The sequence below is a fragment of the Doryrhamphus excisus genome, chromosome 19 (genome assembly GCF_030265055.1).
Source record: "Doryrhamphus excisus isolate RoL2022-K1 chromosome 19, RoL_Dexc_1.0, whole genome shotgun sequence".
NCBI lineage: Eukaryota > Metazoa > Chordata > Actinopteri > Syngnathiformes > Syngnathidae > Doryrhamphus > Doryrhamphus excisus.
In genome coordinates, this window is record NC_080484.1 from 15476309 (window position 1) to 15502826 (window position 26518).

The following is a 26518-nucleotide window of genomic DNA, read 5'->3' on the forward strand; positions in this document are numbered from 1 at the left end:
ATTATCTGTTTTAAAATGCGCACAATATAAAACGTTGAACGCGACTTGCCAAGTCATGCGCAAACTGTTGTCAAAATCCACCCCTTTTATCTCCGTTCATTGACGCTATTGGATACGGCAGTTGTCAATCAAAACCTTTCACCCAATACTCTCTCAGCCTCGCGTGGATACAGGAAATGCCGGAAAAACTTGGTTTGACACCAATGAGCAGCCATGCTATGGAGGGGACATGAAGTGGAATTAAGGACAGATTGAAGGTATTCTGAACATTTAATGATTATTTTTTGTATCGTGATGTTATTGTCTGCTTTTTCTTTAATGTTAATTCACTTTTCACCAAGTCGAATGGGCATTTTGACGTCACACACTGACACAATGAAAGAAGTCATTTTTCAGTTTCATTTCATCAGACGAAAAAATGAAGCACATTTACTTTAAAAGGTCACTTTGTAAAGAAATATTTTTACATGAATTCCACCTATCGTCAATATATACAGGGGTTATTGTACTACAATCAGACAGAATTGTGAAATTTAGCCTCTTGTTGCTTCATTTGCTGTTGCCTTGCAAAGGTCATGACCCCTTGACTGCTATATCATTTGTATTGCTAACTGTTTGCCCTGGTGTCTTTCTGACATTTATTGTTATTATTATTGTTATTATTATTATTATTATTGGCTGTTTTTGGTAGGAACCAGGAAGACAGAGCTGCAGACTTTGGATATATTTCGGAACAGGAAGGAAAGTAATCAAGCATGGAGCTAATGAAGGGAGCTGTGTTCTTTCTGATTGCTGTTTACGTGTCAGCACCGCTCGTGCTCTACATGCTCCCTTGGACTTTGGGATACGCCATATTTGCTCACCTGCGTAAGTACCTGCAAACATGCCACATCCTCATATTTGTCGGGTGTTTATTTCATGCAAATTTTGTCAAATATTTGCTGTTTAAAAAAAAAGTTGTATATTATTTGTAATTTTTTCACAACTTCTTTCCTTGACGCATTGATTTCACATTCCGCATAAAAAAAGCAAACCAGCATCTTGTTGAGTCTTTGTAGCGAAATGGAAATTATGTTGACACATAATTAGCGGTTAGCGAGGCGTCATGTTAGTCCGCTGGATAAATATAGTATATCATGTTAGCCGTTACAATAACAATATAGCTGTAGCTTGCTTAATATACAAGTCCGTTATGTCAACGGAACACTGTGGTGTTTTTTGAGGGGTCTTTTTGTGAGGGATTTAGTGTCAAAATAGGTATTTCCCTTGACGTCCGTTGTTAGCTAGCTCATACTAACTAGTTTTTAAGAGCTCTTTAATATTTCAAGATTAATAAATACAATAAATAATAATTATAATGATCCATCCATCCATTTGCAATGTATCCTCACAAGGGTCGCGGGTATGCTGGAGCCTATCCCAGCTGTCTTTTGTGGGTGAGAGGCAAGGTACACCCTGGACTGGTTGCAGTAATCATAATAATCTGTATTATTATTCATAAATTTTCTACCGCTTATCCTTACGAGGGTCACGGGGGGTGCTGGAGCCTATCCCAGCTGTCTTCGGGCGAGAGGCGGGATACACCCTGGACTGGTGGCCAGCCAATCACAGGGCACATATAGACAAACAACCATTCACACTCACATTCATACCTATGGATAATTTGGAGTGGCTAATTAACCTAGCATGTTTTTGGAATGTGGGAGGAAACCGGCGTACCCGGAGAAAACCCGGGGAGAACATGCAAAGGGTGGAATTGAACCCTGATTTCCTAGCTGTGAGGTCTGCGCGCTTACCACTCGACCTACGTGCAGCCCCATCTGTGTTATTATTGTTAATAATATTACAAGGTTATTAAATTGCAGCTTTTTTCTTTAAATATTTTGACTATATTCTCATAAAATTCCAGCAGTGTTTTTCAGACAATAAAGAAAAGCAGCAGGCACAGTATATAACAAGTGGATTTCAATAATGATTGGGCCTGCATGAGAAAGTGGAAAGCAAAGCATAGCTTTCTTTAACCACATTCTCATTTGTGACCAGAAGTGTAACTGTCAACTACGCACCCGGCAACTATAGCGGACAAATATCGGCGTTAATCTGCATGCTATATTTCCTATGATGCTAATGTCATGCCTAATTGCACTTTGACCTGTTTAAACCCACGGTTGCTCTCATCTGCAGTGAGAATTCCATTGTTTGTGGATTTTAGCCACCCGGAAAAAACACTGAACCACACATGCAACTTCTACCTCAATCCTGAGGACGGCATCACCGTGGGCGTTTGGTAGGACATCTCAGTCTATGCTGTTCACTTCAAGAACACGACAAAAAAAAAAAAAGTTTATTTGCATCTGCCAGGCATACGCTACCTGCCAGCCAATGGGGCGAGGCCGCTGGTAGAAGCCTGGAGTGGTACCGGGAAGCTCTTGGAGACGGAAGCCCTGTGATGATTTATCTCCATGGTAACGTGGGGAACAGGTGAGCGGGGCAGAATAATGGAGCACTTGAATGGATCCTAATGGAGGCTCGAGGGGCGGGGGGTGTATGTATGCACAGGCACAGCCTAGGTGATGGGGGGGGGCGCTTGAGTGCTGTTGAGCCTTGCTTTTATGTGTTTTTGTCTTTCACGTCACGTCTCCAGGGCCAAAGATCACCGTGTGCAGCTGGTGAAGGTTTGTTTTGAGGCTCGCCGCGCACACGTTGTCGGAAGGTGGGGGTGAACTGTCCCCGTTTGTATTTGCAGATTCTAAGCCGAGCAGGCTTCCACATCCTGTCTTTGGACTACAGAGGTACGCTCAACTCAACGTCCAATTCAATTACACTTACTACACTTCATTTATCCCCAAGGGGGAATTAAAAAAAAGACACTGGACACACATACTCATAAAAATACATAATAATTCAAATTTTAAAGATAACCAATTACCTAAAAATGGAGAAGTAAATTTGAAACACTTCTATGCTAGGACTACGTTATGCTAGCCATAGCATTTCAGTATGTGGAATCAAACTATGGAATGGATTGAGTAAGGATTGAGTATAATATATAATATAATATAATAATATATTATTATATATAATAATAATAATAATGTAATATAATAATAATAAATAATATATATATACATATAGTATGTGGAATCAAACTATGGAATGGATTGAGTAAGGATTGAGTATAATATATAATATATAATTAATATAATAATATATTATTACCTCTCCGTGAATCACCACCTTATCGTGGTGGAGGGGTTTGAGTGCCCGAGTGATCCGAGGAGCTATGTTGTCTGGGGCTATATGCCCCTGGTAGGGTCTCCCAAGGCAAACAGGTCCGAGGTGACGGGTCAGACCAAGAGTGATTCAGAAGACCCATATGAGCAAGAACGAGAGGAGAAAGCGTACCTCGCCCGGATGTGGGATACCGGGGCCTCACCCTGGAGCCAGGCCCGGGGGAGGGGCTCGCAGGCGAGCGCCTGGTGGTCGGGCCTTCACCCGTGGAGCCCGGCCGGGCCCAGCCCGAAGAAGCCACACGGGATCTCCCCCTCGTAGACCCACCATCTACGGGGGCAAGCATAAGGGTCCGGTGCAATGTGTGTTGGGAGGCGGTCAAGGGCGGGTGCGTAGGCGACCTGGTCTTCGGCGGCCAAATCTGGTTCTTGGGACATGGAATGTCACTTCGCTGGTGGGGAAGGAACCTGAACTTGTGCGAGAGGTTGAGACATTCCGACTAGACATAGTCGGACTCACCTCGACCCACAGTTTGGGTTCCGGAACCAAACTCCTCGAGAGGGGCTGGACCTTGTTCTACTCTGGAGTTGCTGCAGGGGAGAGGCGGCGAGCTGGTGTGGGCTTATTAATAGCCCCCCGGCTTGGTGCCTCTGTGTTGGAGTCAGCCCCGGTGAACGAGAGGGTCATTTCCCTACGCCTTCGGGCTGGGGAAAGGGTCCTGACTGTCATTTGTGCGTACGCACCAAATGGCAGTTCGGAGTACCCGGCCTTCCTGGAGTCCGTCAGAGGGGTGCTGGAGAGCACCCCAGCTGGTGACTCCGTCGTTCTACTGGGAGACTTCAACGCCCATGTGGGCAATGACAGTGTGACCTGGAGGGGCGTGATTGGGAGGAACGGCCTCCCTGATCTGAACCCGTGCGGTGTGATGTTATTGGACTTCTGTGCGAACCACAGTTTGTCCATAACTAACACCATGTTCGAACATAGGGATGTCCATAAGTGCACTTGGCACCAGGACACCCTAGGCCGCAGGTCTATGATCGACTTTGTAGTCGTATCATCAGACCTGCGTCCGCATGTTCTGGACACACGGGTGAAGAGAGGGGCTGAGCTGTCAACTGATCACCACCTGGTGATGAGTTGGATTAGATGGCGGGGGAGAATGCTGGACAGACCTGGTAGACCCAAACGAGTAGTGAGGGTGTGCTGGGAACGTCTGGCAGAGTCTCCCGTTCGTCGAGTCTTCAACTCTCACCTCCGGCAGAGCTTCACCTGCATCCCGGGGGAGGACCGGGATATTGAGTCCGAATGGGCCATATTCCGTGCCTCCATTGCTGAGGCAGCTGACCGGAGCTGCGGCCGCAAGGCGGTCGGTGCCAGTCGCGGTGGCAGGCCCCGAACCCGATGGTGGACACCAGAGGTCAGGGCTGCCGTCAAGCTGAAGAAGGAGTCCTATCGAGCCTTGATGGCTTGTGGGACTCCGGAAGCAGCTGACAGGTACCGTCAGGCCAAACGGTTTGCGGCTTCGGCGGTGGTCGAGGCAAAAACTCGGGTGTGGGAGGAATTCGGTGAGGCCATGGAGCACGACTTTCGGTCGGCCTCGAAGAGGTTCTGGCAAACCATCCGGCGCCTCAGAAAAGGGAAGCAGTGCCCAGTCCACACTGTTTACAGTGGAGACGGGGGCCTGCTGACCTCGACTGGGGATGTAGTCGGACGGTGGAAGGAATACTTTGAGGCCCTTCTCAATCCCACTGACATACCTTCCATAGAGGAAGCAGAGTCTGAGGACACATACGTGGACAGTACCATCACTGTGGCTGAGGTATCTGGGGTCGTTAAGACGCTCCTCAGTGGCAAAGCTCCGGGGGTGGACGAGTTCCGCCCAGAATTCCTCAAGGCTCTGGATGTTGAGGGACTGTCTTGGCTGACACGTCTCTTCAACATTGCATGGAAGTCGGGAACAGTACCTTTGGATTGGCAGACCGGGGTGGTGGTCCCCCTTTTCAAGAAGGGTGACCAGAGGGTGTGTTCCAACTACAGGGGGATCACACTCCTCAGCCTCCCTGGGAAAGTCTATTCCAGGGTGCTGGAGAGAAGGGTACGACCGTTGGCCGAACCTCTGATACAAGAGGTCCAATGCGGTTTTCGTCCTGGTCGTGGAACACTGGACCAGCTCTACACCCTCACGAGGGTGCTTGAGGGTGCATGGGAGTTTGCCCAACCAGTCTACATGTGCTTTGTAGACCTGGAAAAGGCATTCGACCGTGTCCCTCGTAGCGTCCTTTGGGGGGTGCTCCGGGAGTACGGGATTGGTGGCGCGCTACTACGTGCTATCCGGTCCTTGTACAAACGGGGCAGGAGTCTGGTTCGCATTGCCAGTAGTAAGTCGAGCCTGTTTCCGGTAAACGTTGGTCTCCGCCAAGGCTGCCCTTTGTCACCGATTCTGTTCACAATTTTCATGGACAGAATTTCTAGGCGCAGCCAAGGTGTTGAGGGAGTCCAGTTCGGGGGCCTTAGAATCTCATCTCTGCTATTTGCAGATGATGTGGTTCTTATGGCTTCTTCGGGCTGCGACCTTCAGCGTTTACTGGGACGGTTTGCATCTGAGTGTGAAGCGGCTGGGATGAGACTCAGTACCTCCAAATCAGAGGCCATGGTTCTCAGTCGGGAAAGGGTGGAGTGCTCTCTCCGGGTTGGGAATGAGGTCCTTCCCCAGGTGGAGGAGTTTAAGTATCTCGGGGTCTTGTTCACGAGTGAGGGAAAGTGGGAGCGTGAGGTCGACAGACGGATCGGTGCAGCCTCGGCAGTAATGCGGTCGCTGTACCGGACCGTCGTGGTGAAAAGAGAGCTGAGCCGGAGGGCAAAGCTCTCAATTTTCCGGTCGATCTTTGTTCCCACCCTCACCTATGGTCATGAGCTTTGGGTCATGACCGAAAGAATGAGATCGCGGATACAGGCGGCTGAAATGAGTTTCCTCCGTAGGGTAGCTGGACTCACCCTAAGAGATAGGGTGAGGAGCTCAGCCATCCGGGAGGGGCTCAGAGTAGAGCCGCTTCTCCTTCACATCGAGAGGAGTCAGTTGAGGTGGCTCGGGCATCTAGTCCGGATGCCTCCCGGACGCCTCCCTGGGGAGGTGTTCCGGGCATGCCCAGCCGGGAAAAGGCCCCGGGGCAGACCTAGGACACGCTGGAGGGACTATGTCTCACAGCTGGCCTGGGAACGCCTTGGTGTCCTCCCGGTGGAGCTGGAGGAGGTGGCCGGGGACCGGGAAGTCTGGGCTTCCCTTCTAAGACTGCTGCCCCCGCGACCCGGACCCGGATAAGCGGAGGAAAATGGATGGATGGATATATTATTATATATAGTAATAATAATGTAATATAATAATATATATATACATATAGTATGTGGAATCAAACTATGGAATGGATTGAGTAAGGATTGAGTATAATATATAATATATAATTAATATAATAATATATTATTATATATAGTAATAATAATGTAATATAATAATAAATAATATATATATACATATAGTATGTGGAATCAAACTATGGAATGGATTGAGTAAGGATTGAGTATAATATATAATATATAATTAATATAATAATATATTATTATATATAGTAATAATAATGTAATATAATAATAAATAATATATATATACATATAGTATGTGGAATCAAACTATGGAATGGATTGAGTAAGGACCTCAAACAATATAATATATAATATATAATTAATATAATAATATATTATTATATATAATAATAATAATGTAATATAATATAACATAACATAACACATTATATTATAATAATAATATAATTTATTATTATAATATATTATAATATAATGTATGTAATGTAGTAATGTAATAATAATAATATATATTGTTATAATAATATAATAATAATATATAATATTATTATGTTATGTTATGTTATGATATGATGTTGTTATGATGTCATATCATATCATCTGATGCATTGTAATCTGATGCATATTATGTTATGTTATGATATGATGTCATATATCATACCATATATCATATCATATATCATCTGATTCATTGTAATCTGATGCATATTATGTTATGTTATGATGTTATGTTATGATGTCATATATCATATCATCATATTGTATCGTATCATATTATATTATATTATGAAAGCAGGAAGTGAACAAATGTAACAGTTATTGGTATTGGTCAGCGTACTTAGCAATAGCAGTGGTTAGCTTCTTTTTAGGCTCCTATTCCAGTTAAGAATGTTAAAAAGATGGCCATTTCCTCCACCTCAGGATTTGGGGACTCCACGGGTGAACCCAGCGAAAGCGGCCTGACCACGGACGCCGTCTACCTGTACGAGTGGGTGAAGCGGCACAGCGGGGGGTCCCTGGTGTACGTGTGGGGGCACTCCCTGGGATCCGGGTCAGTTTCTCCTCCGGACTACTTGAAGTCATTTGACAAAATGAAGTAAGAGATGACGTTTGGGACGTGTCCAATCTCCTCTCTCTCTCTCTTCAAGGGTTGCCACCAACGCCGCGGTGAAGGTGCAAGAACGAGGTGGGCTCTCTTGTTGAGATCGGGGGGGTGTCCAAAGTGCGGCCTCGGGGACCATTTGCAGTGCGGAAAAGTTAAAATATTAAAAGAAAAAAATTTATTTCACAATATTATGAGGAATCATAGTCATTTTAAAAATATAAATAAAAATAATTACATAAATAATTATTATAATAATTATTTGTAATTATTTATAATAATAATAATAATAAATGTATAATAATTATTATAATTATATAAATAAATAATTATTTCTTATGAGAAACAAACCAAACAAAGAATTAATTGTTATTTTGGGGGGGAATAACATCAAAATATTATGTTAATAAAAGCAAATATACAAGAATAAAATTTGGTGACAAGAAAGTTGAAATGTTTTGAATACAAAACGACAGCAGAAATGTTACCAGGTCAAAATATTAAGAGGAAAAAAATAATAATTTTTACGAGAAGGAACTTATAGAACTTGTAATATAATGTTAGTCATATAAATAGTGGTATAAAAAATTATAATTTGAAAAAATTATGAGAAACAAAAACTAAATAAAGTTTTGGGAAATTTAGGTTGGTAAAAAGTTAAATATAAATTTAAAATATAATATAAAAAATATAAAACCCTCGTGAGGAAAAAGCGGTAGAAAATGAATGAATGAATGAAGAAATGCAATTTTATGAGAAGGAACTTATATAACTTGTAAAATAATGTTAGTCATATAAAATTATGAGAAACAAAAAAACTAAATTTAGGTAAAAAGTTGGAAAATAATTAAAAAAATATATATATATATAATCTAAAAAATATAAACGTTGAAATGTGTGGAAAATGAAATATGTCAAAAAGACAGCAGATAAATATGAATATTATAAGAGAGCAAAAGTTATGAGGAAAAATAATGCCATTCCTATAGCATGGACTTGAAATATTGAAGCAGACTATCCTAATCTTTTTCTCCGGGTACTCCGCTTTCCTCCCCCCATTCCAAAAACACATTAGCTTCATTGCCCACTCCAAATTAGCGGCATAGAAAATGATGGATGCTAACTGCTAACATGATGTCATTTGAGTCGCAGTTTACCTGGAGTGGCAAAGTTGCATCCTTTCATTTTTCACGATGCGGATTCCCAGGATGTAAGAACTTTCTGATATCCTGGTGTGTTTTTTTTGTTTTACACCAGGGTCCGGTGTGGACGCCTTGATCCTCGAGGCTCCGTTCACGAGAATAGGAGAAGTTGTTGCCGTTTATCCGCTGAGTAAGGTAAGGTGAACCGGAACCGGAATGGGAATTGAATGTGGCTCCACCTAGCGGGATGTTGAATCGGAATGGCTCCTTCCTTGGTGGAAGCTAAGTTGTTGCGGGCTTTCAGGTCCCCAGTAGGGTCGGGTCACCCATGACAAACGGGTCCTCGGGTGGGGACCGGACCAAGAGTGGATCAAAAGAGGAAAATTCAGGAGGATTCCTGGTTGTGGGAATTGTGGAGCAGTTCCGTACCCTCGGCAGGGTCCACTAGTCTACATGCTTTGTGGACACGGGGAAGACTTTGGACTGGGTCCCGTAGGGGTCTATTTGGGCTACCTTTGTACTTCCTTATACTGGAATTTGAATTGTAATTCTACTTCCTGTTTGGGACCTAGTTCATTTTCATGGAATTGAATTGGGATTTGAGGGATGTTCTCGATTCAGATTGAAATTTTCATTTCACGTCTTCCTGTCCCGCAGCTCTACACCTTCATTCCAGGCTTTGAGGACTTCCTGTGGGACACTTTGGAGGCAAATAACCTGCTTTTTGCTAACGATGACAAGTACGTAGTACACACGTCACACGTCGAAGTCATCCACACCGCCCACACTTCCTGTTCTACTGCTGTTTCTCCGCAGCGTGAAGGCGCTCACCTGCCCACTGCTCATTCTGCACTCCGAGGATGACGACGTGGTCCCGTATCACATGGGTCAGAAGGTACAGGCGGAACTTTTGGGACTATTCCCGGCAAACGTAACGTCGGCGACCTCGTGACCTTGCATTGCATTCAGTTGTACCAGGTGTCCCTGAGGGCGCGCCGCCGGGACGACGCCCGCACTAAATTCATCTCCTACGAAGCGAGTCGTGGATTCTCCCACTGTGACATCTACTTGGACCCCAACCTGGCCAAATCCGTGGGGTGAGTCTGACGAGTCTGACACGTTATTGCTAGAAGCGCAACGATACACAAAATTCACAGTTCGGTCCGATCGTTTTTTTTTCATCTGAAATTGGCAATCTTGTTACACCACAATTTGATTGAACTCAATGGGGTTACAAACCCAATTCAGAACTACATTGCCATTTGGGTGGATATTAAAAAAGTAACATAAAATCAGCTAAAAATAGGAAAAATGACCAAACAAAAGGTTATTTTAACTCTATGTCTTTTAGGAACATGTTGGGCTGGAATATCAACTTATATGCTAGGACACTTTTAAAAATGCAGGCATTAAATCGGCCACACCGACCGTGTTTGTAGCTGTGTTAAATTAGCAGTTTGCTTAATAGGCTTTTGAATGGCACCAGTCGTGACAATATACTTTTTTTTTTTTTTTAAGCAAAACTTTGACTCACCACTCAGTGGAGGTTTGCTAACACAAACAAAAAAATGTCTGTTAAAATAAGATTATTTTTCCTCATAGTATTACATGGTTTATTCGCGGGAAATTGTGATTGTTTTTTTCGACTTATTCTCACTAACTGTTTATTATTTTCCAACTATTTCATAGTTCTTCTTGTAAATTTTCTGCCAAATTTATTCCCATAATATTTAGATTTTATTCTAGTAATATTACAGATATTTTTTCCATTTCTGACATTTAAAAAAAAACAAAATAACAGTTTTTTTTCTCCATTTCTGCCGTTCTTTTTCTCAACTATTTCAACTTTTTTTTTTCAACTTTATTCCCCTAACATTTTAACTTTATTCTTGTAATATTACAGCTGCACCCCTGCTCCAATTTGTGCCGTTTGTTTGTTTTTTTTAATTATTATTTTCCAACTATTTCATTGTTCTTCTTGTAAATTTTCTGCCAAATTTATTCTATAATATTTTGATTTTATTCTCGTAATATTACAGCGATTTTTCCCCATTTCTGACATTTAAAAAAAACTCAATTTCTGCCGTTCTGCAAAATTTTCTGCCAAATTTATTCCTTTTATTCTAGTAATATTACAGCAGTTTTTCCCATTTCTGATATTAAAAAAAAAATCTATTTTTTTTCTCCATTTCTGCCGTTCCTTGTTTCTCAACTATTTCAACTTTTTTTTGTCAACTTTATTCCCGTAACATTTTAACTTTATTCTCGTAATACTACAGCTGCACCCCTGCTCCAATTTGTGCCGTTTGGTTTTTTTAAAATTATTATTTTCCAACTATTTCATTGTTCTTCTTGTAAATTTTCTGCCAAATTTATTCTATAATATTTTGATTTTATTCTAGTACTATTACAGCTATTTTTCCCATTTCTGACATTTAAAAAATAAACAAAAAAAAACGTTTTTTTTCCTCAATTTCTGACGTTCTGGTAAATTTTCTTCCAAATTTATTCCTTTTATTCTAGTAATAATACAGCAGTTTTTCCCATTTCTGACGTTAAAAAAAATGTTTTTTTTCTCCATTTCTGCCATTCTTTGTTTCTCAACTATTTCAACTTTTTTTCAACTTTATTCCTGTAACATTTTGTGCAGTTTTTTTATTATTATTTTCCAACTATTTCATAGTTCTTCTTGTAAATTTTCTGCCAAATTTATTCCCATAATATTTTTATAAATGTGTATTTATTTATTTTATTATTTTTATTTTATTTTAATTTTATTCTAGTAATATTACAGAAATTTTTTCCCATTTCTAACCAAGTCTAACTACTACGTCCTTCTTGTAAATATACTAGCACAAACAGCAATGGAATCGACGAGGTACTTTGAGTCGCTATAGCGTCGGCCAACAGTCTGAGCACGCCACCCACGAACCGTGATCCCCCCCACCCCCATCTAACGGTTCCATACAAATACTCGTATTGTTGCACCCCTAGTCATTACACGCCAATCACAGCCAACCCGAATCACGTCTGCTTCTTCTTCCAGGGACTTTCTGACAAACCTTCCTGGCTAGCGTGCCGATCATACAGTACGTCCACGCCTCATCGTCATGGAACATTTTACCGTATGTCACCACAATGACCTGCACTTTGTGTACATAATATTGTATTGTATGTCACAGAAACATGCATACAAAAAAAACATGCTACACTGAAACTTTAATGTTACCACTGGCAGGAAGCAAATGAAGCAGAACTACAGTACTACTGTAGTACTGTAGTACTTGAGTATTGTGTTGTTTTTGTGGACTCCTATGAGTCCCGTGTGAGCGAATGTTTAGGGAATGCACAAGGAAAATGTAACAGGCAAAAGTAGACGTGCTTTGTTGATTAAAAAAAACGTAAACATAACGTGTGTTACTTCCTGGTTTGCGATGGGCGGGGCTGTGAGGTCGACAGCATGAAGGGGGGGGCACACGGAACAACATCACATCTTCTTCAGCGCCCGGGCGGTCTCCTCAATGGCCTCTCTGGGCTCGCTGGGCGGGGGGATCTTGAGGTCGGTGGGCTCCACCCCCCACACCTCGGTGGCGTACTCTGCGATGGTTCTGTCGCTGGAGAACTTTCCGGTGGCGGCGATGTTCTTCACTACCATCTTGGTCCACTCTTTGGGTTTCTGGGGGGGGGACGGAATCATGAATCAGCCACAAGGGGGCGTTATAGGCTTGTGTGCTGGTATCTGCTCCTCTACATATAATATTAAATATTAATATTAAATATTAAGATGGTTTCGAACAAGAATAAACTCATAGTATTATTGCAAAAAAAAAAAAATGAGAATTATGAGAATAATAAATAAATTCATGATTATGAGAAGAAAATTTCGAAGAAGAAAGATTAAATGGAAATATCAGGAAATGAATAATAATAATAAAAAATAAAATAATAAAATAAAAATAAAATAAAAAAATTAAAATAAAATAAAATAAACAAAATAAAAATAAAAAATAAACAAAACAAAACAAAACAAGGTATTCAATTGTCATATACCGGATGCAAAAATAAAATAAAAAAAATAAAAATAAAGTAAAGTAAAATAAAGTAAAATAAAATAAAATAAAAAACAAAATAAAAAAAAATAAACAAAACAAAACAAAACAAGGTATTCAATTGTCATATACCGGATGCAAAAATAAAATAAAAAAAATAAAAATAAAGTAAAATAAAAAATAAACAAAACAAAACAAGGTATTCAATTGTCATATACCGGAGGCAAAATATACTTGAGGTACCTGGTAGAGTTTGCTGACTTTCTCCTGGCATTTCAGGTAGGCTTCAAAGTCTGCAAACACTTTGAACCTGCAGAGCAACACGTCGTTTTAATTTAGGATTCGTGTTATTATTTATTTTATTTGCTGTGTTTTTGCCCACCGGTCGTGTTTGAAGAGCATCTCGGTCAAGTCTTTGAATAAATCGGGATTCTTGGGGCTGAAGAAACCACTGGTGATCTGGTCCATCACTTGTTTCAACTCGGGGATCTTCTTGTAGTAAGCCATGGCATCATATCTATATTCAAATAAATATAAAAATATATACAATCAAATACCGCAGTTGCAGTTATCCTCACGAGGGCGGTGGGGGTGCTGGAGCCTATCCCAGCTGTCTTGGGGCGAGAGGCGGGGTACACCCTGGACAGGTGGCCAGCCAATCACAGGGCACATATAAACAAACTATTATTATAATTATTTTTTTAAATATATTTTTAATGTATTTTTTTTTAATTTATTTTATTCTATTCTTTTTTATTTTTTAATTTAATTTTTTTATTATTATTTTATTTTTATTATTATTATTCATTTCCTGATATTTCCATTTAATCTTTCTTCTTCTACATTTTTTTCATGAATGTACTCCCATAATATTTTGACTTTATTCTTGTAATTATATACGTTTTTTTCACCCACACATGACACACACATTCTTTTGTTTTTCATAATAATTCTGCATTTTTTTCTTTCATATTTCATCCCTATGCTACTGAAATGACAATATTGTTTAATGAGTTTATTCTTTCTTGTTAGAAACCATTTTTTATCTTAATATTTTGACTTTATGATCAGAAATTACCGCTATTTTTGTGCCTTTCTATTTCTCATAATAAAATAAATTTATTCCCATAATATTTCAACTTTTCTCATAATATCACAGCTGTTTTTTTTCTTTGTTAAAATTATTTTCCAACTATTTGTTGTTCTTTTTGTTAATCGGCTTCTTGTAATTACTAATTTATTCCTAAAATATTTTGGCTTTATTCGCGTAATATTATAACTTTTTCACCAACCTACCCCCCCCCCCCCACACACACAATTTAATACGACTTAAAAAATATTTATTTTATTATATTTATATATTTTCTTCATAATATTTTGGCTTTATTCTAGTAAAATTACAGCCGTTTTTTTTTTATTTAAACAATTTAAACTTTCTTCTTCTTAATGTTCTTTATTCCAATAATATTATTTATTTTTGTGTTATTCTTGGAAAATTATTTTGACTTTATTCTTGTCAAATGACTATAGATTTTTAAATTTTTTATGCCACAAAAATGAAAAAAAAAACAAAATAAAACAAGTGCAGCGCTGGTGTGCAACCAGCAGAGGCGCTGTTGATGGAACCTCATTAAAGTGCAAGCAGTCCAAAAAGTGCTTGCTTACCCCTTCTTGTCGACTTCCGCCACGTCTTCCACCCTCATGCCAAAGATGAAGAGGTTCTTCTCGCCCGCCTCCTCCGCCATCTCCACGTTGGCGCCGTCCATGGTGCCGATGGTGAGAGCGCCGTTCAGCATGAACTTCATGTTACCCGTCCCCGAGGCCTCTGTGCCGGCTGTGGAGATCTGCTCCGACAAATCTGTGGCTGGGATCACTGAAGGGGGGAGGGGGTGGACATTTTGAGAAAACACTCGCGACTGAAATAAAAAAAATTAATAAATAAAATGTGTGGAGTTAGCCGCAGACCTTTCTCTGCCAGGGAGACTCTGTAGTTCTCCAAGAAGATGACCTTCAGCTTGCTTCCCACCACGGGGTCGTTGTTGACCACAGCAGCCACGGATGTGATCAGCTTGATGATCATCTTGGCCATGTGGTAGCCGGGAGCGGCCTGCAGGGGGAGACAGAGGCCAGAGTAGAGATATAATACCATATACATACATATATATATATTTATATATAATACTTGCTCATCTCTGCCCACCTTTCCTCCGATGATCACCGTTCGAGGTACGAAAGGCGCCGACGGGTTCTTTTTGATGCCTGGAGAGAAAGACGGAGTGCATTTTCATGAAGATCTTAATTTTGAGTTACTGAGTAAAAAAATTTTTTTTTTAAATATTTTATTTTTTTTTATTTTTAAAAATAATATTTAAAATTGTATTTATATTATTATATATTTTGTATTTATTATAGCCATTATTATCTTCATATGATACCATGTAATAATAATGTTTTCCACAGCTTGTGTTATTTTGGTTTTATATTACATTGATATTAAAAAATATGTACTATATATGTATTTTTTTTTAATTTATTGCATATTATCTTCATATTACACTGAGTAATAATAAACACAAACTAATTTTTATCTTATTTTTAAAATTGATATTACTATTTAGTGTAGCACTATTTGTATCTGTCATTTGAAAAATTGACATTATGGCATTAAAGTCTGCATTTTTCTTGTAATTATTTGTATTATGCAGAGTATGATAATAATAATTATTGTTTTACTGTAGTATTTTAAGATTGGACAGCAATGGACTTTTATTATTATATATTATTATTATATTATTCATTATTATACAGAGTATAATAATAATAATGACTACATATTGTTTTACTGTATTTTAAAATTGAACAGCAATGGAATCGGTGCGGTATTTTTATTATATATTATTATTATATTATTTATTATTATACAGAGTATAATAATAACAATAATGACTACATATTGTTTTACTGTAGTATTTTAAAATTGGACGGCAATGGAATCGGTGCGGTACTTTTACTTACTATACTGAGTAATAATAACAAACACAAACTAATTTTATCTTATTTTTAAAATTGATATTACTACTATTATAAATATACGCATTGAGATCATGTTATATATTTTGTCTATAGTGTAGCACTATTTGTATCTGTCATTTGAAAAACTGACTGATATTATGGCATTAAAGTCTATGTGTTTTTCTTGTATTTATTTGTATTATAAAAGTATAATAATAATAATGACTATGCATATATTTAATATAGACATGACCTTGGGTCACGTGTACGGTGCGGTGACACTGAGAAGACCGCGAAGGTGAAAAGAGGCGTTTAGCGCTCACGGTTGTACATGGTGATGATGTGCAGGCAGTTGAGCAGCTGCCGCTTGTACTCGTGGATCCTCTTCACGTGGACGTCAAACATGGACGCCGGGTTGATTTTCACCCTGTACTCTTGCTCCAGGTACTGGGCGAACTTCACTTTGTTGTCCTGGGCGAGGGGGGAGGGGGGGTCAGACACAAACAAGCATTTTTCTCTGACGTTCTCTGACATTGGTCGGTCCACATGCCAATTACAAGCAGAACCAGTCATTGGTCGGTCTACATGCCAATTACAAGCAGAACCGGTCATTGGTCGGTCCACGTGTCAATTACAAGCAGAACCGGTCATTGGTCGGTCCACATGCCAATTACAAGCAGAACCAGTCATTGGTCGGTCCACATGCCAATTACAAGCAGAACCGGTCATTGGTCGGTCCACATGCTAATTACAAGCAGAACCTGTCATGGGTCGGCCCACATGTCAATTACAAGCAGAACCAGTCATTGGTCGGTCTACATTCCAATTATATGCAGCACAGTCAGTCTGTCCATGTACACTACACACCAGTCATTTGTCAGTCTACATGCCAATCATGTGCATCACCAGTCATTGGTCAGTCTACATATCAATTACATCCAGTTCCAATCATTGGTTAGTCTACATGTCCAGTATGACGCAAAGTGACAGTCATTGGTCAGTCTACATGTTGATTACAGACAGCACCAGTCATTGGTCAGTCTACATGTCGATTACACATCAGTTATCGGTCAGTCTACATGTCGATTACACATCAGTCATTGGTCAGTCTACATGTCAATTACATACAGCACCAGTCATTGGTCATGTCGATTACACATCAGTCATTGGTCAGTCTACATGTCAATTACAGACGGCACCAGTCATTGGTCAGTCTACATGTTGATTACACATCAGTTATTGGTCAGTCTACATGTCAATTACAGACAGCACCAGTCATTGGTCAGTCTACATGTCGATTACACATCAGTCATTGGTCAGTCTACGTGTCAATTACAGACAGCACCAGTCATTGGTCAGTCTACATGTCGATTACACATCAGTCATAGGTCAGTTTACACAACAATTACAAGCAGCACCAGTCATTGGTCAGTCTACATGTCAATTACAGACAGCACCAGTCACTGGTCAGTCTACATGTCGATTACACATCAGTCATTGGTCAGTCTACACACCAATTACAAGCAGCACCAGTCATTGGTCAGTCTACATGTCGATTACACATCAGTCATTGGTCAGTCTACACAACAATTACAAGCAGCACCAGTCATTGGTCAGTCTACATGTCAATTACAGACAGCACCAGTCACTGGTCAGTCTACATGTCGATTACACATCAGTCATTGGTCAGTCTACACACCAATTACAAGCAGCACCAGTCATTGGTCACTCTACATGCCAAATACACGTAGCATTAGTCATTGGTCAGCATACATGTCAACTGTAGTATCAGTCAACGGTAAACCAGTCATTGGTCAGTCTGCATGTCAATCATTAGACGCAGCAACGGCGCTCCACCTGTTTGACTTTGGAGACGTCTCGGATGAAGGCGGCGTCGTCCACAAAGGCGCTCAACTGCTTCAGTTGGCCGAGGTCCTTGACGTAGTCCTCCCCGATCACCTGCGGACAGTACAAGACAGGAAGTCATGCAGTCCCGCCCACGAAGGACCCACGCCGGTCATCTGCCGCCACCTCAGCGATGAGTTCAGCCAATCCGGGGTTGCACAGCAGCAGCCAGCGTCTGGGAGTGATGCCGTTGGTCTTGTTCTGGAACTTGTCCGGCTCCAGCTCACTGAAGTCACGGAAGCTGCATAGCAACCACCATAATTCATATTTCATACAGAGCACAAAATCGGTATCAATATATGTCTTATTGTCTTAATACTTTTTAAAATTCTATTTTAAAATTTTCTAATTGATTTTAATACAAAAAATTATTATGCAAAAACATGAAATTGTGACGGAATTTGAACTTTTAATCATTTGAAATATTTAATTTTTTTACACTTTAATTTTAAATTTTAAAACAAATTTTTACTAAAATTTAAAATATTTTTTTTACATTTTAATTTTGTTTAAAAAATTATTTTAAAACAAATTTTTACTAAAATTTGGTAAAAATATGAAATGATCATATAATGTATTTTTTTAATCTTTCAATGTTTGAAGGTAAATCACAAAATTAAAATAGTTTTTCAAAACATCTTTAAATTGTCCGACCCCCCCCCCCCCCCCACATTTTAATATTTAACAAAATTTAATGAATTAATTTAAGAACAAAAATTGCTGCCATTGGCTGGCCACCAGTCCAGGGTGTACCCCGCCTCTCGCCCAAAGACAGCTGGGATAGGCTCCAGCATACCCCCACCCTAGTGAGGATAAGCGGTATAGAAAACGGACGGATAAAAATTTTTGATTGGCCGACACGTGGCACCGATTCTGCCCAGCAACCAGGAAGAAGCAGCAGCCAGACAGGAAGTACGGTAGCTTTCCGGCCATGTTACAGTTGAACAGTTGAGTTACAGTTGAGTGTAACAGGAGATGTTTAAATGCTGCGGGCTGGCGTGAAGAAACACTTCTCTCCTTTTGTTGCACTAAGCGTGTTTTTAGGAACCAACGGCGGTTGTGTAAACGCTCCGAGTCAAACATTTCATTTATTTAGCAAAATCCAACTGTTGAATGTCATACTTTTCTCAATTAAATAAAATACCTTTCATTAAAATTAATTGATTTTACAACAAATTTTAACTCACCTTTAATTCAGTAAAATGATTAAATTAGCATGTCATTTTTAAGGTTGACATTATTTTATTAATACTTTTTTAAATTCTATTTTAAAATGCTGTACATTTTGTAACTGATTTTAATACAAAAATTAATTAGGCAAAAACATTAAATTACTACGGAATTTGAATTTTTAATCATTTTAAATATTTTATTTTTTGAAATTTTAATTTTTGTTTAAAAATTAATTTTAAAACATTTTAAAAGGATTTAAAAGGATTAAATTAGCATGTCATTTTAAAGTAATAATTTAAATTATTTGTCCCATTAGAAATATTTTATATAATTATTTTATATTAGAATTATGAATAGAATTTTTATTAAAATTATATTTTAAAATGCTGTACATTTTCTAATTGATTTTAATACAAAATTAGGCAAAAACATTAGAATTACATTTGAATTTTTATTTAAAAATTGATTTTAAAACCAGTTTTTACTAAACCATGGAAAAAAATATGAAATGATCATATAATGTATTTTTGAATCTTTCAATGTTTGAAGGTAGTAATTGTCTTATTGTCTTAATACTTTTTAAAATTCTATTTTAAAATGCTGTACATTTTCTAATTGATTTTAATAAAAAAAATTATTATGCAAAAACATGAAATTACTACGGAATTTCAATTTTTAATCATTTGACATATGTAATTTTTTTACATTTGAATTTTTGTTTAAAAATTGATTTTTAAAACAATTTTTGGTAAAAAAATATGAAATGATCATAAAATGTATTTTTTTAATATTTCAATGTTTGAAGGTAAATCACAAAATTAAAAATAGGTTTAATTTTTAATTTTAAAAACATCTTTAAATTGTCCGATCCCCGCACCCACCCCCACATTTTAATATTCTTCTTAATTTTAATGATTTTTAAAAATTTTAATTTAACAAAATTTAATTAATTAATTTAACAACAACAAAAAAAACAGTCCAGGGTGTCACCCGAAGACAGCTGGGATAGGCTCCAGCATACCCCCACCCTAGTGAGGATAAGCGTTATAGAAAACGGACGGATATTAAATGCTTATTTAATGAAATGAAATGAAAAGTCAATCATGTTCCAGATTGTTGTCTATCCGGGTCGCTTGGAATGCAGACGCCATTGTGTTGACGGCCACTAGAGGGCACATTTGCGCGGCGGCTGTGACGTATTGACCACTTACACTTCAGTCTTGATGATGTTGGAGTGTATCTCAGCGACTCCGTTGACGGCGTGGGAGCCCACGATGCACAGGTGCGCCATATTCACCCTCTTCCCTCCTTCCTCTTCGATCAGGGACATCTTCCTCAGCTTGTCCATGTCTTTGGGGAACAGGGACGCGATCCTCTGCGGTGCAAAAGTACACAAAGATTCATGAAAATGACCCGTTCCCCGGGTACGGGTCCTGTGCAAAGTTCTTGAGTCCTGTTTGAAGTGGTTTTGCTGTGAGCGGAAGTACTGACGTCCAGGTGGATCTGGTTGATCTGGTAGATGATCTGCAGGTGTCTGGGCAGCAGCGTCTCCATCAGCTCCACGGGCCAGCGCTCCAGCGCCTCCGGGAGAACTGTATGGTTGGTGTAGGCGAAGGTGCGCTTGGTCAAGTCCCAGGCCTGAAATGAACCATGCACACAGACATGAATCAATACCTCACTATCACTTTACAAACCTTCCACTGTCATTGACAGCTGTGGCTGTAGGCAACCTCCTGATGTAACTCTACATGGATTTGAAGTACTATCAAAGTAGCTCTGCATGCGCTTGAAAATGTTGAGGAAAGTGTTGCTGTGATGAACATGTACTGCAACTATGCTTCGCTTTCCACTTTCTCATGCACACCTGATTATGAATAAAGGTGAAAAGCTGCTCTTTGTGTTTTAGCTTAAAAAATATTGCGCTCACCACATCCCAGTCCAGCTTCTCGATGTCCACAAAGATCCTCATGAGTTCCGGGATGGCCATGGCGGGATGGGTGTCGTTCAACTGGATGGCAACCTGCGGCACATGACAGCCTGAGGACGCTTCCTCGTGGACTTGTCTTTTTTTTTGGGTTTTCCAAAACAAGATCTGACTTTCTCAGGGAAGCTCTCAAAGGACACGCGAGCCGGGCTCCCCTTCTTGGTGGTCTTGAAGCGGCGGATGATGTCCTGCAGCGTGGCCGCTACCACAAAATACTCCTGCTTCAAACGCAGCTCTTTGCCCTCGAAGAACTGAACGGCGGATAGAGAGAAGATGTCGAAAAAACTGTGAAAAGGAGGAGGAGGAGTCGTGTTGCTGTGTGGCTTACGTTGTCGTTGGGGTAGAGAACGCGGGAAATGTTCTCAGCCAGATTTCGGTCCAGCACGGCCTGGATGTAATCTCCTACGTTAACTGCGTGAATGCGTGTATTACAGAAACTTTCTACACAGAGAAACAGAACGGACACAGGGGGGTGGGGGGGGGGGGGCACTCACAGTCTCTCAAGTTGAAGTCGTTGGGGGCGCGGGCGGACCACAGCCTCATGGTGTTCACCGTGTTGTTCATGTAGCCCGGAATGGGCGTGTCGTAGGGCATCGCTAGGACCACCTGCACAGGTACAGCGCTCATGCCAATACACTACTTCTACAGCACCTCTCAAACTCAAAGATCCTCTATATGCTGTTTTACTCTAACAACGCCACTCAAAGATCTATTATATGACAGAAAGGTTCTGCTGTTTTTAAAGATTGTCTCTACAACTGGAATGCTCCATTTATGTGGAGAACTTACGGCAAATGCACCAGTCAAAGATCCTCTATAATAACAGGAGCGCTCTGCTGTTTTTGAGAACCTACTACAAGTGCACCAGTCAAAGATTGTCTATATAACAGGAGCACACTGCTGTTTTTATAGCCCTAAAGCCAAAACACCAGTCAAAGATCTTCTATATGACAGGAGCGCTCTGCTGTTTTTAACAACCTAATACAACTGTGACAGTCAAAGATCCTCTATAATAACAGGAGCACTCTGCTGCTTTTATAGCCCTAAAGCCAAAACACCAGTCAAAGATCTTCTATATGACAGGAGCGCACTGCTGTTTTTATAGCCCTAAAGCCAAAACACTAGTCAAAGATCCTCTATATGACAAGAGCGCTCTGCTGTTTTTAAGAACCTAATACAACTGCGACAGTCAAAGATCCTCTATAATAACAGGAGCGCTCTGCTGTTTTTGAGAACCTACTACAAGTGCACCAGTCAAAGATTGTCTATAACAGGAGCACACTGCTGTTTTTATAGCCCTAAAGCCAAAACACTAGTCAGAGATCCTCTATATCACAGGAGCGCTCTGCTGTTTATAAGAACCTAATACAACTGCGACAGTCAAAGATCGTCTATAATAACAGGAGCGCTCTGCTGTTTTTAAGAACCTACGACAACGGCGCCCGTCAAAGATCCTCTATAATAACAGGATCGCTCTGCTGTTTGTGAGAACCTACAAGTGCACCAGCCAAAGATTGTCTCTATAATGAAATGCTCCATTTTTTGGAGAACCTATTGCAAATGCACCAGTCAAAGATTGTTTATATGACAGGAACACTCTGCTGTTTTAACAGCCTTAAAGCCGAAACACTAGTCAAAGATCCTCTATATGACAGGGGTGCTCTGCTGTTTATAAGAACCTACAAGTGCACCAGCCAAAGATTGTCTCTATAACGGAATGCTCCATTTTTTTGGAGAACGTACTACAAATGCATCAGTCAAAGATTGTCTATATGACAGGAGCACACTGCTGTTTTTATAGCCCTTAAGCCAAAACACTAGTCAAAGATCTTCTATATGACAGGAGCGCTCTGCTGTTTTTAAAGCCCTACTGCAAAATTGCCAGTCAAAGATCCTATATGTGACGAGAGAGCTCTAAAGCCCTACTGCAGTAACACCAGTCAAAGATCCTCTATATGACAAGAGTGCTATGCTATTTTTAAAGAACCTACTACAAACCCAATATTGAAAGATCATCTATACGACAGGAGTTTGCTGCTCTTTTTAAAAGCCCTCCTGCAAAAGTGCCAGTCAAAGATCCTGTATTTGCCAGGAGTGAATGCTTCGTGGGACTTTGTGGCGTGAATACCTGCGTGTCCACCCACTTGCTCCCGTGTGCGGTCTGCTCCACTCGTCCATAGAAGTGAACGGGCAGCATGTACTCGGGGCGGGCCTTCTCCCAGGGGTTACCATGGCGCAGCCAATCATCTGCCTCCTCTACCTGCCGCCAAGAGAACGAGGACGGTGATGCAGCGTCAGGTGTACCTAATGTAGTGTCCAGTGTGTGTGTGTGTGTGTGTGTGTGAGAGAGGGGCATGTTTGCGAGGGAGGGTGAAAGTTCAAAGATTTTCCAAAGTGCAAAAGCCTCGACTTTGTGCTCTGTTATCAGTGCTAGCATGACTGTGTGTGTTTTTGTGTTGCCGCGCTATGCTAGCTGTGTTGACGTTAATGTTCACCCAGTCTACATTGACCGGCTGCCGAGGATCCTCAAAGCCACCATGAATGAAGATAAGAGCGGCACTGTGAACTCCGCAAAGTGTTGCAAGTCCGCAGGCGCTCTACCTGCCAGCCGTCCCTAATTTTCTGGTTGAAGATGCCGTACTCGTAGCGGATGCCGTAACCGTACGCCGCCAGTCCCAAAGTAGCCATGGAGTCCAGGAAACATGCTGTGTGCAGAAGAACTCACTTTATACACATATCAAAGACTTTCCCATCACAAAACATGCATATGGTCTGTTCCAGGGTCAAACTGTGGCCGTCATTGACAGCTTTAATGTTTTAAGTCACAAGTTAACGTCCTTAAATGTCACACACTTGCTGCTTGTCAGCCTGGCAAACTTCCTGGTAACTTGTCTAACTCGTTGACTTTCTTTCACCTTGGCAAACTTCCTGGAAGCGGCTAACTTCCTAGTAATTCTGACTAACTTCCTGGTCGTCTGCCTGGAAAACGTCTTGGTCGTCGAATTAACTTTCTGGACATTTGTCAAACTTCCTGGTTGCCAGGCTAACTTCCAATCTTCCTGGTAAACAACTTGTTAAACGGTGTAACTTGCTAACTTCCTGGCAGTCTGGCTAACACTTCCTGTTGCACAGTCAAACTTCCAGGTAGCCATGATAACTTCCTGGTACCGTGGCTAACTTTGCAACCTTCGTGGTAGTCTGCCTGCCAAACTTCCCAGTTGTCTGGCTTATTTCCCGTTAGCCTGGCTAACGTCATGATAACCAGGCTAACATGCTAATGTCTGCCTTGCAAACTTTCCAGTCACCTGGCTAATTTCCCGGTAGCCTCATTCAGGGTCGCAGACTTACTAGCTAGTAAGTAAGTGTTGCGTGTGTAAGTAGATACTAGCTAGTAAGTAAGTGTTGCGTGTGTGTAAGTAGCTACTAGCTAGTAAGTAAGTGTTGCACGTGTATAAGTAGCTACTAGCTAGTAAGTAAGTGTTGCGCGTGTATAAGTAGGTACTAGCTAGTAAGTAAGTGTTGTGCGTGTATAAGTAGGTACTAGCTAGTAAGTAAATGTTGTGCGTGTATAAGTAGGTACTAGCTAGTAAGTAAGTGCTGTGCGTGTATAAGTAGGTACTAGCTAGTAAGTAAGGGTTGCGCGTGTATAAGTAAGTACTGGCTAGTAAGTAAGTGTTGCGCGTGTATAAGTAGCTACTAGCTAGTAAGTAAGTGTTGTGCGTGTATAAGTCGGTACTAGCTAGTAAGTGTTGTACGTGTATAAGTAGGTACTAGCTAGTAAGTGTTGTGCGTGTATAAGTAGCTACTAGCTAGTAAGTAAGTGTTGCGCGTGTACAAGTAGAAACTAGCTAGTAAGTAAGTGTTGCGCGTGTATAAGTAGCTACTAGCTAGTAAGTAAGTGTTGTGCGTGTATAAGTAGGTACTAGCTAGTAAGTAAGTGTTGCACGTGTACAAGTAGATACTAGCTAGTAAGTAAGTGTTGCGCGTGTACAAGTAGGTACTAGCTAGTAAGTAAGTGCTGCGCATGTATAAGTAGGTACTAGCTAGTAAGTAAGTGTTGCGTGTGTACAAGTAGCTACTAGCTAGTAAGTAGGGGTTGTGCGTGTATAAGTAGGTACTAACTAGTAAGTAGGGGTCATGTGTGTATAAGTAGCTACTAGCTAGTAAGTAAGGGTTGCGCGTGTATAAGTACGTACTAGCTAGTAAGTAAGTGTTGCGCGTGTACAAGTAGGTACTAGCTAGTAAGTAGGGGTCATGCATGTACAAGTAGGTACTAGCTAGTAAGTAGGGGTCATGCGTGTACAAGTAGGTACTAGCTAGTAAGTAGGGGTCATGCGTGTATAAGTAGCTACTAGCTAGTAAGTAGGGGTCATGCGTGTGTGTATAAGTAGCTACTAGCTCGTAAGTAGGGGTTGTGCGTGTATAAGTAGGTACTAGCTAGTAAGTAGGGGTCATGCGTGTGTGTATAAGTAGCTACTAGCTAGTAAGTAGGGGTTGTGCAAGTGTAGGGTTGAGGAGGTTGAGCAAATGTTGCAACATGCGCTCTTGCAGCTCGTCTCCCGCCCTAAAAAAAAAACCTCACAGGTCGGGCACAAAGTCAAGTATTTCATCAAGTCCTCTACCTGCAAGTCTGCCCAGGCCTCCATTGCCCAGGCCCGCGTCCTCCTCCATCTCCTCCAGCTCCTCCATGTCCAAACCCAGCTGAGGAAACACAAGACATGATATGGAGGAAAGATGGAGGAAAGCCCCCCCTTCATGATGGCTCCCAGGCTGACCTGGTAGATGGCTTCATCGCAGGCGTTCTGCAGGCCCAGGTTGATCATGGTGTTCTGAAGGGTGCGGCCCATGTAGAACTCCAGAGACAAGTAGTAGACTCTCTGCAAAGGTGGAAAACACACTGAAAACCACAACATTCACAGGCGGGACAGTAAAATAATTGTTTATTATTATGATTGTAGTTTTCAGTGTTGCTACACCAACTTTAAGCTGCTAATAACATTCTTAAATTATGTTTTTAATTATGTTTTTTTTATTAGCATGTACACGGAACAAAGTTTCCAGTTCGTGTTTCTTGTAGATTCCAAAAACATAAACACCAATGTCAATTTCTTGTTTATTTTTAGATAAAGAGTGTTACCTTGGGGTCTGCTTCGTAGTAGAACTGCTGGGTTCTGATCCACCTCCCCACCAGGTGGTCCCTGACGGTGTGGGCCAGGGCGAAGTAGTAGTCCCTGGGGGTGGCGATGTTCCGGTCTTTGACCAAGGTGAAGTGCAGGTGACGGTTGAAACCTTTCTTCAGCTCGGCCACGTTCTCCACACCCACGATGCCCCTGATGCTGATCTGCTTGCGCTTCTCCTGGTCGCTCAGCGGGGTGGCCATGCTGATGAAAGTCTGGGTCAGGTCCGGGGCCAAGGGACTGGGTCGGTGATGCCACTGGAAACTTTTAGTGGCGCTTCAGAAGTGAGGAGGTGCTTTTCTTTCGAGCGATTTAGGCTCCTCCTCCGCTGCTGTCACTGTCTCTTTAAGGAATAACTCTAC

At 40.8% G+C, this 26518-nt stretch overlaps 2 protein-coding genes across 3 annotated transcripts; one reads left to right on the forward strand and one right to left on the reverse strand.

The window, feature by feature from the left end:
- Window positions 1-4: 4 nt before the first annotated feature.
- On the forward strand, window positions 5-12278 carry LOC131107218 (lysophosphatidylserine lipase ABHD12-like). 2 transcript variants are annotated; one of them, XM_058057034.1, is made up of 13 exons: window positions 5-256; window positions 687-867; window positions 2185-2287; window positions 2362-2481; window positions 2645-2675; window positions 2747-2792; window positions 7534-7663; window positions 7761-7798; window positions 8972-9051; window positions 9514-9596; window positions 9673-9751; window positions 9826-9953; window positions 11903-12278. In XM_058057034.1, the coding sequence occupies exons 2-13, from the start codon at window positions 756-758 to the stop codon at window positions 11928-11930; spliced, it is 978 nt and encodes a 325-aa protein (XP_057913017.1). In that variant the 5' UTR covers window positions 5-256; window positions 687-755; the 3' UTR covers window positions 11931-12278. The 2 variants fall into 2 exon arrangements, with proteins under 2 accessions (XP_057913017.1, XP_057913016.1); XM_058057033.1 differs by having other exon boundaries at window positions 9-257; window positions 692-867; window positions 11903-12277.
- pygl (phosphorylase, glycogen, liver) lies at window positions 12056-26508 on the reverse strand. The gene is made up of 20 exons (XM_058056996.1): window positions 26117-26508; window positions 25755-25856; window positions 25602-25680; window positions 23581-23684; window positions 23108-23239; window positions 21474-21585; window positions 21308-21390; window positions 21093-21230; window positions 20923-21015; window positions 20487-20633; window positions 20207-20370; window positions 17949-18063; window positions 17775-17876; window positions 16241-16388; window positions 15106-15164; window positions 14871-15012; window positions 14571-14778; window positions 13288-13422; window positions 13149-13215; window positions 12056-12532 (listed from the first exon to the last, which is right to left on the reverse strand). Exons 1-20 carry the CDS (start codon window positions 26357-26359, stop codon window positions 12344-12346), a joined length of 2562 nt encoding a protein of 853 aa, XP_057912979.1. The 5' UTR covers window positions 26360-26508; the 3' UTR covers window positions 12056-12343.
- Window positions 26509-26518: the final 10 nt, after the last annotated feature.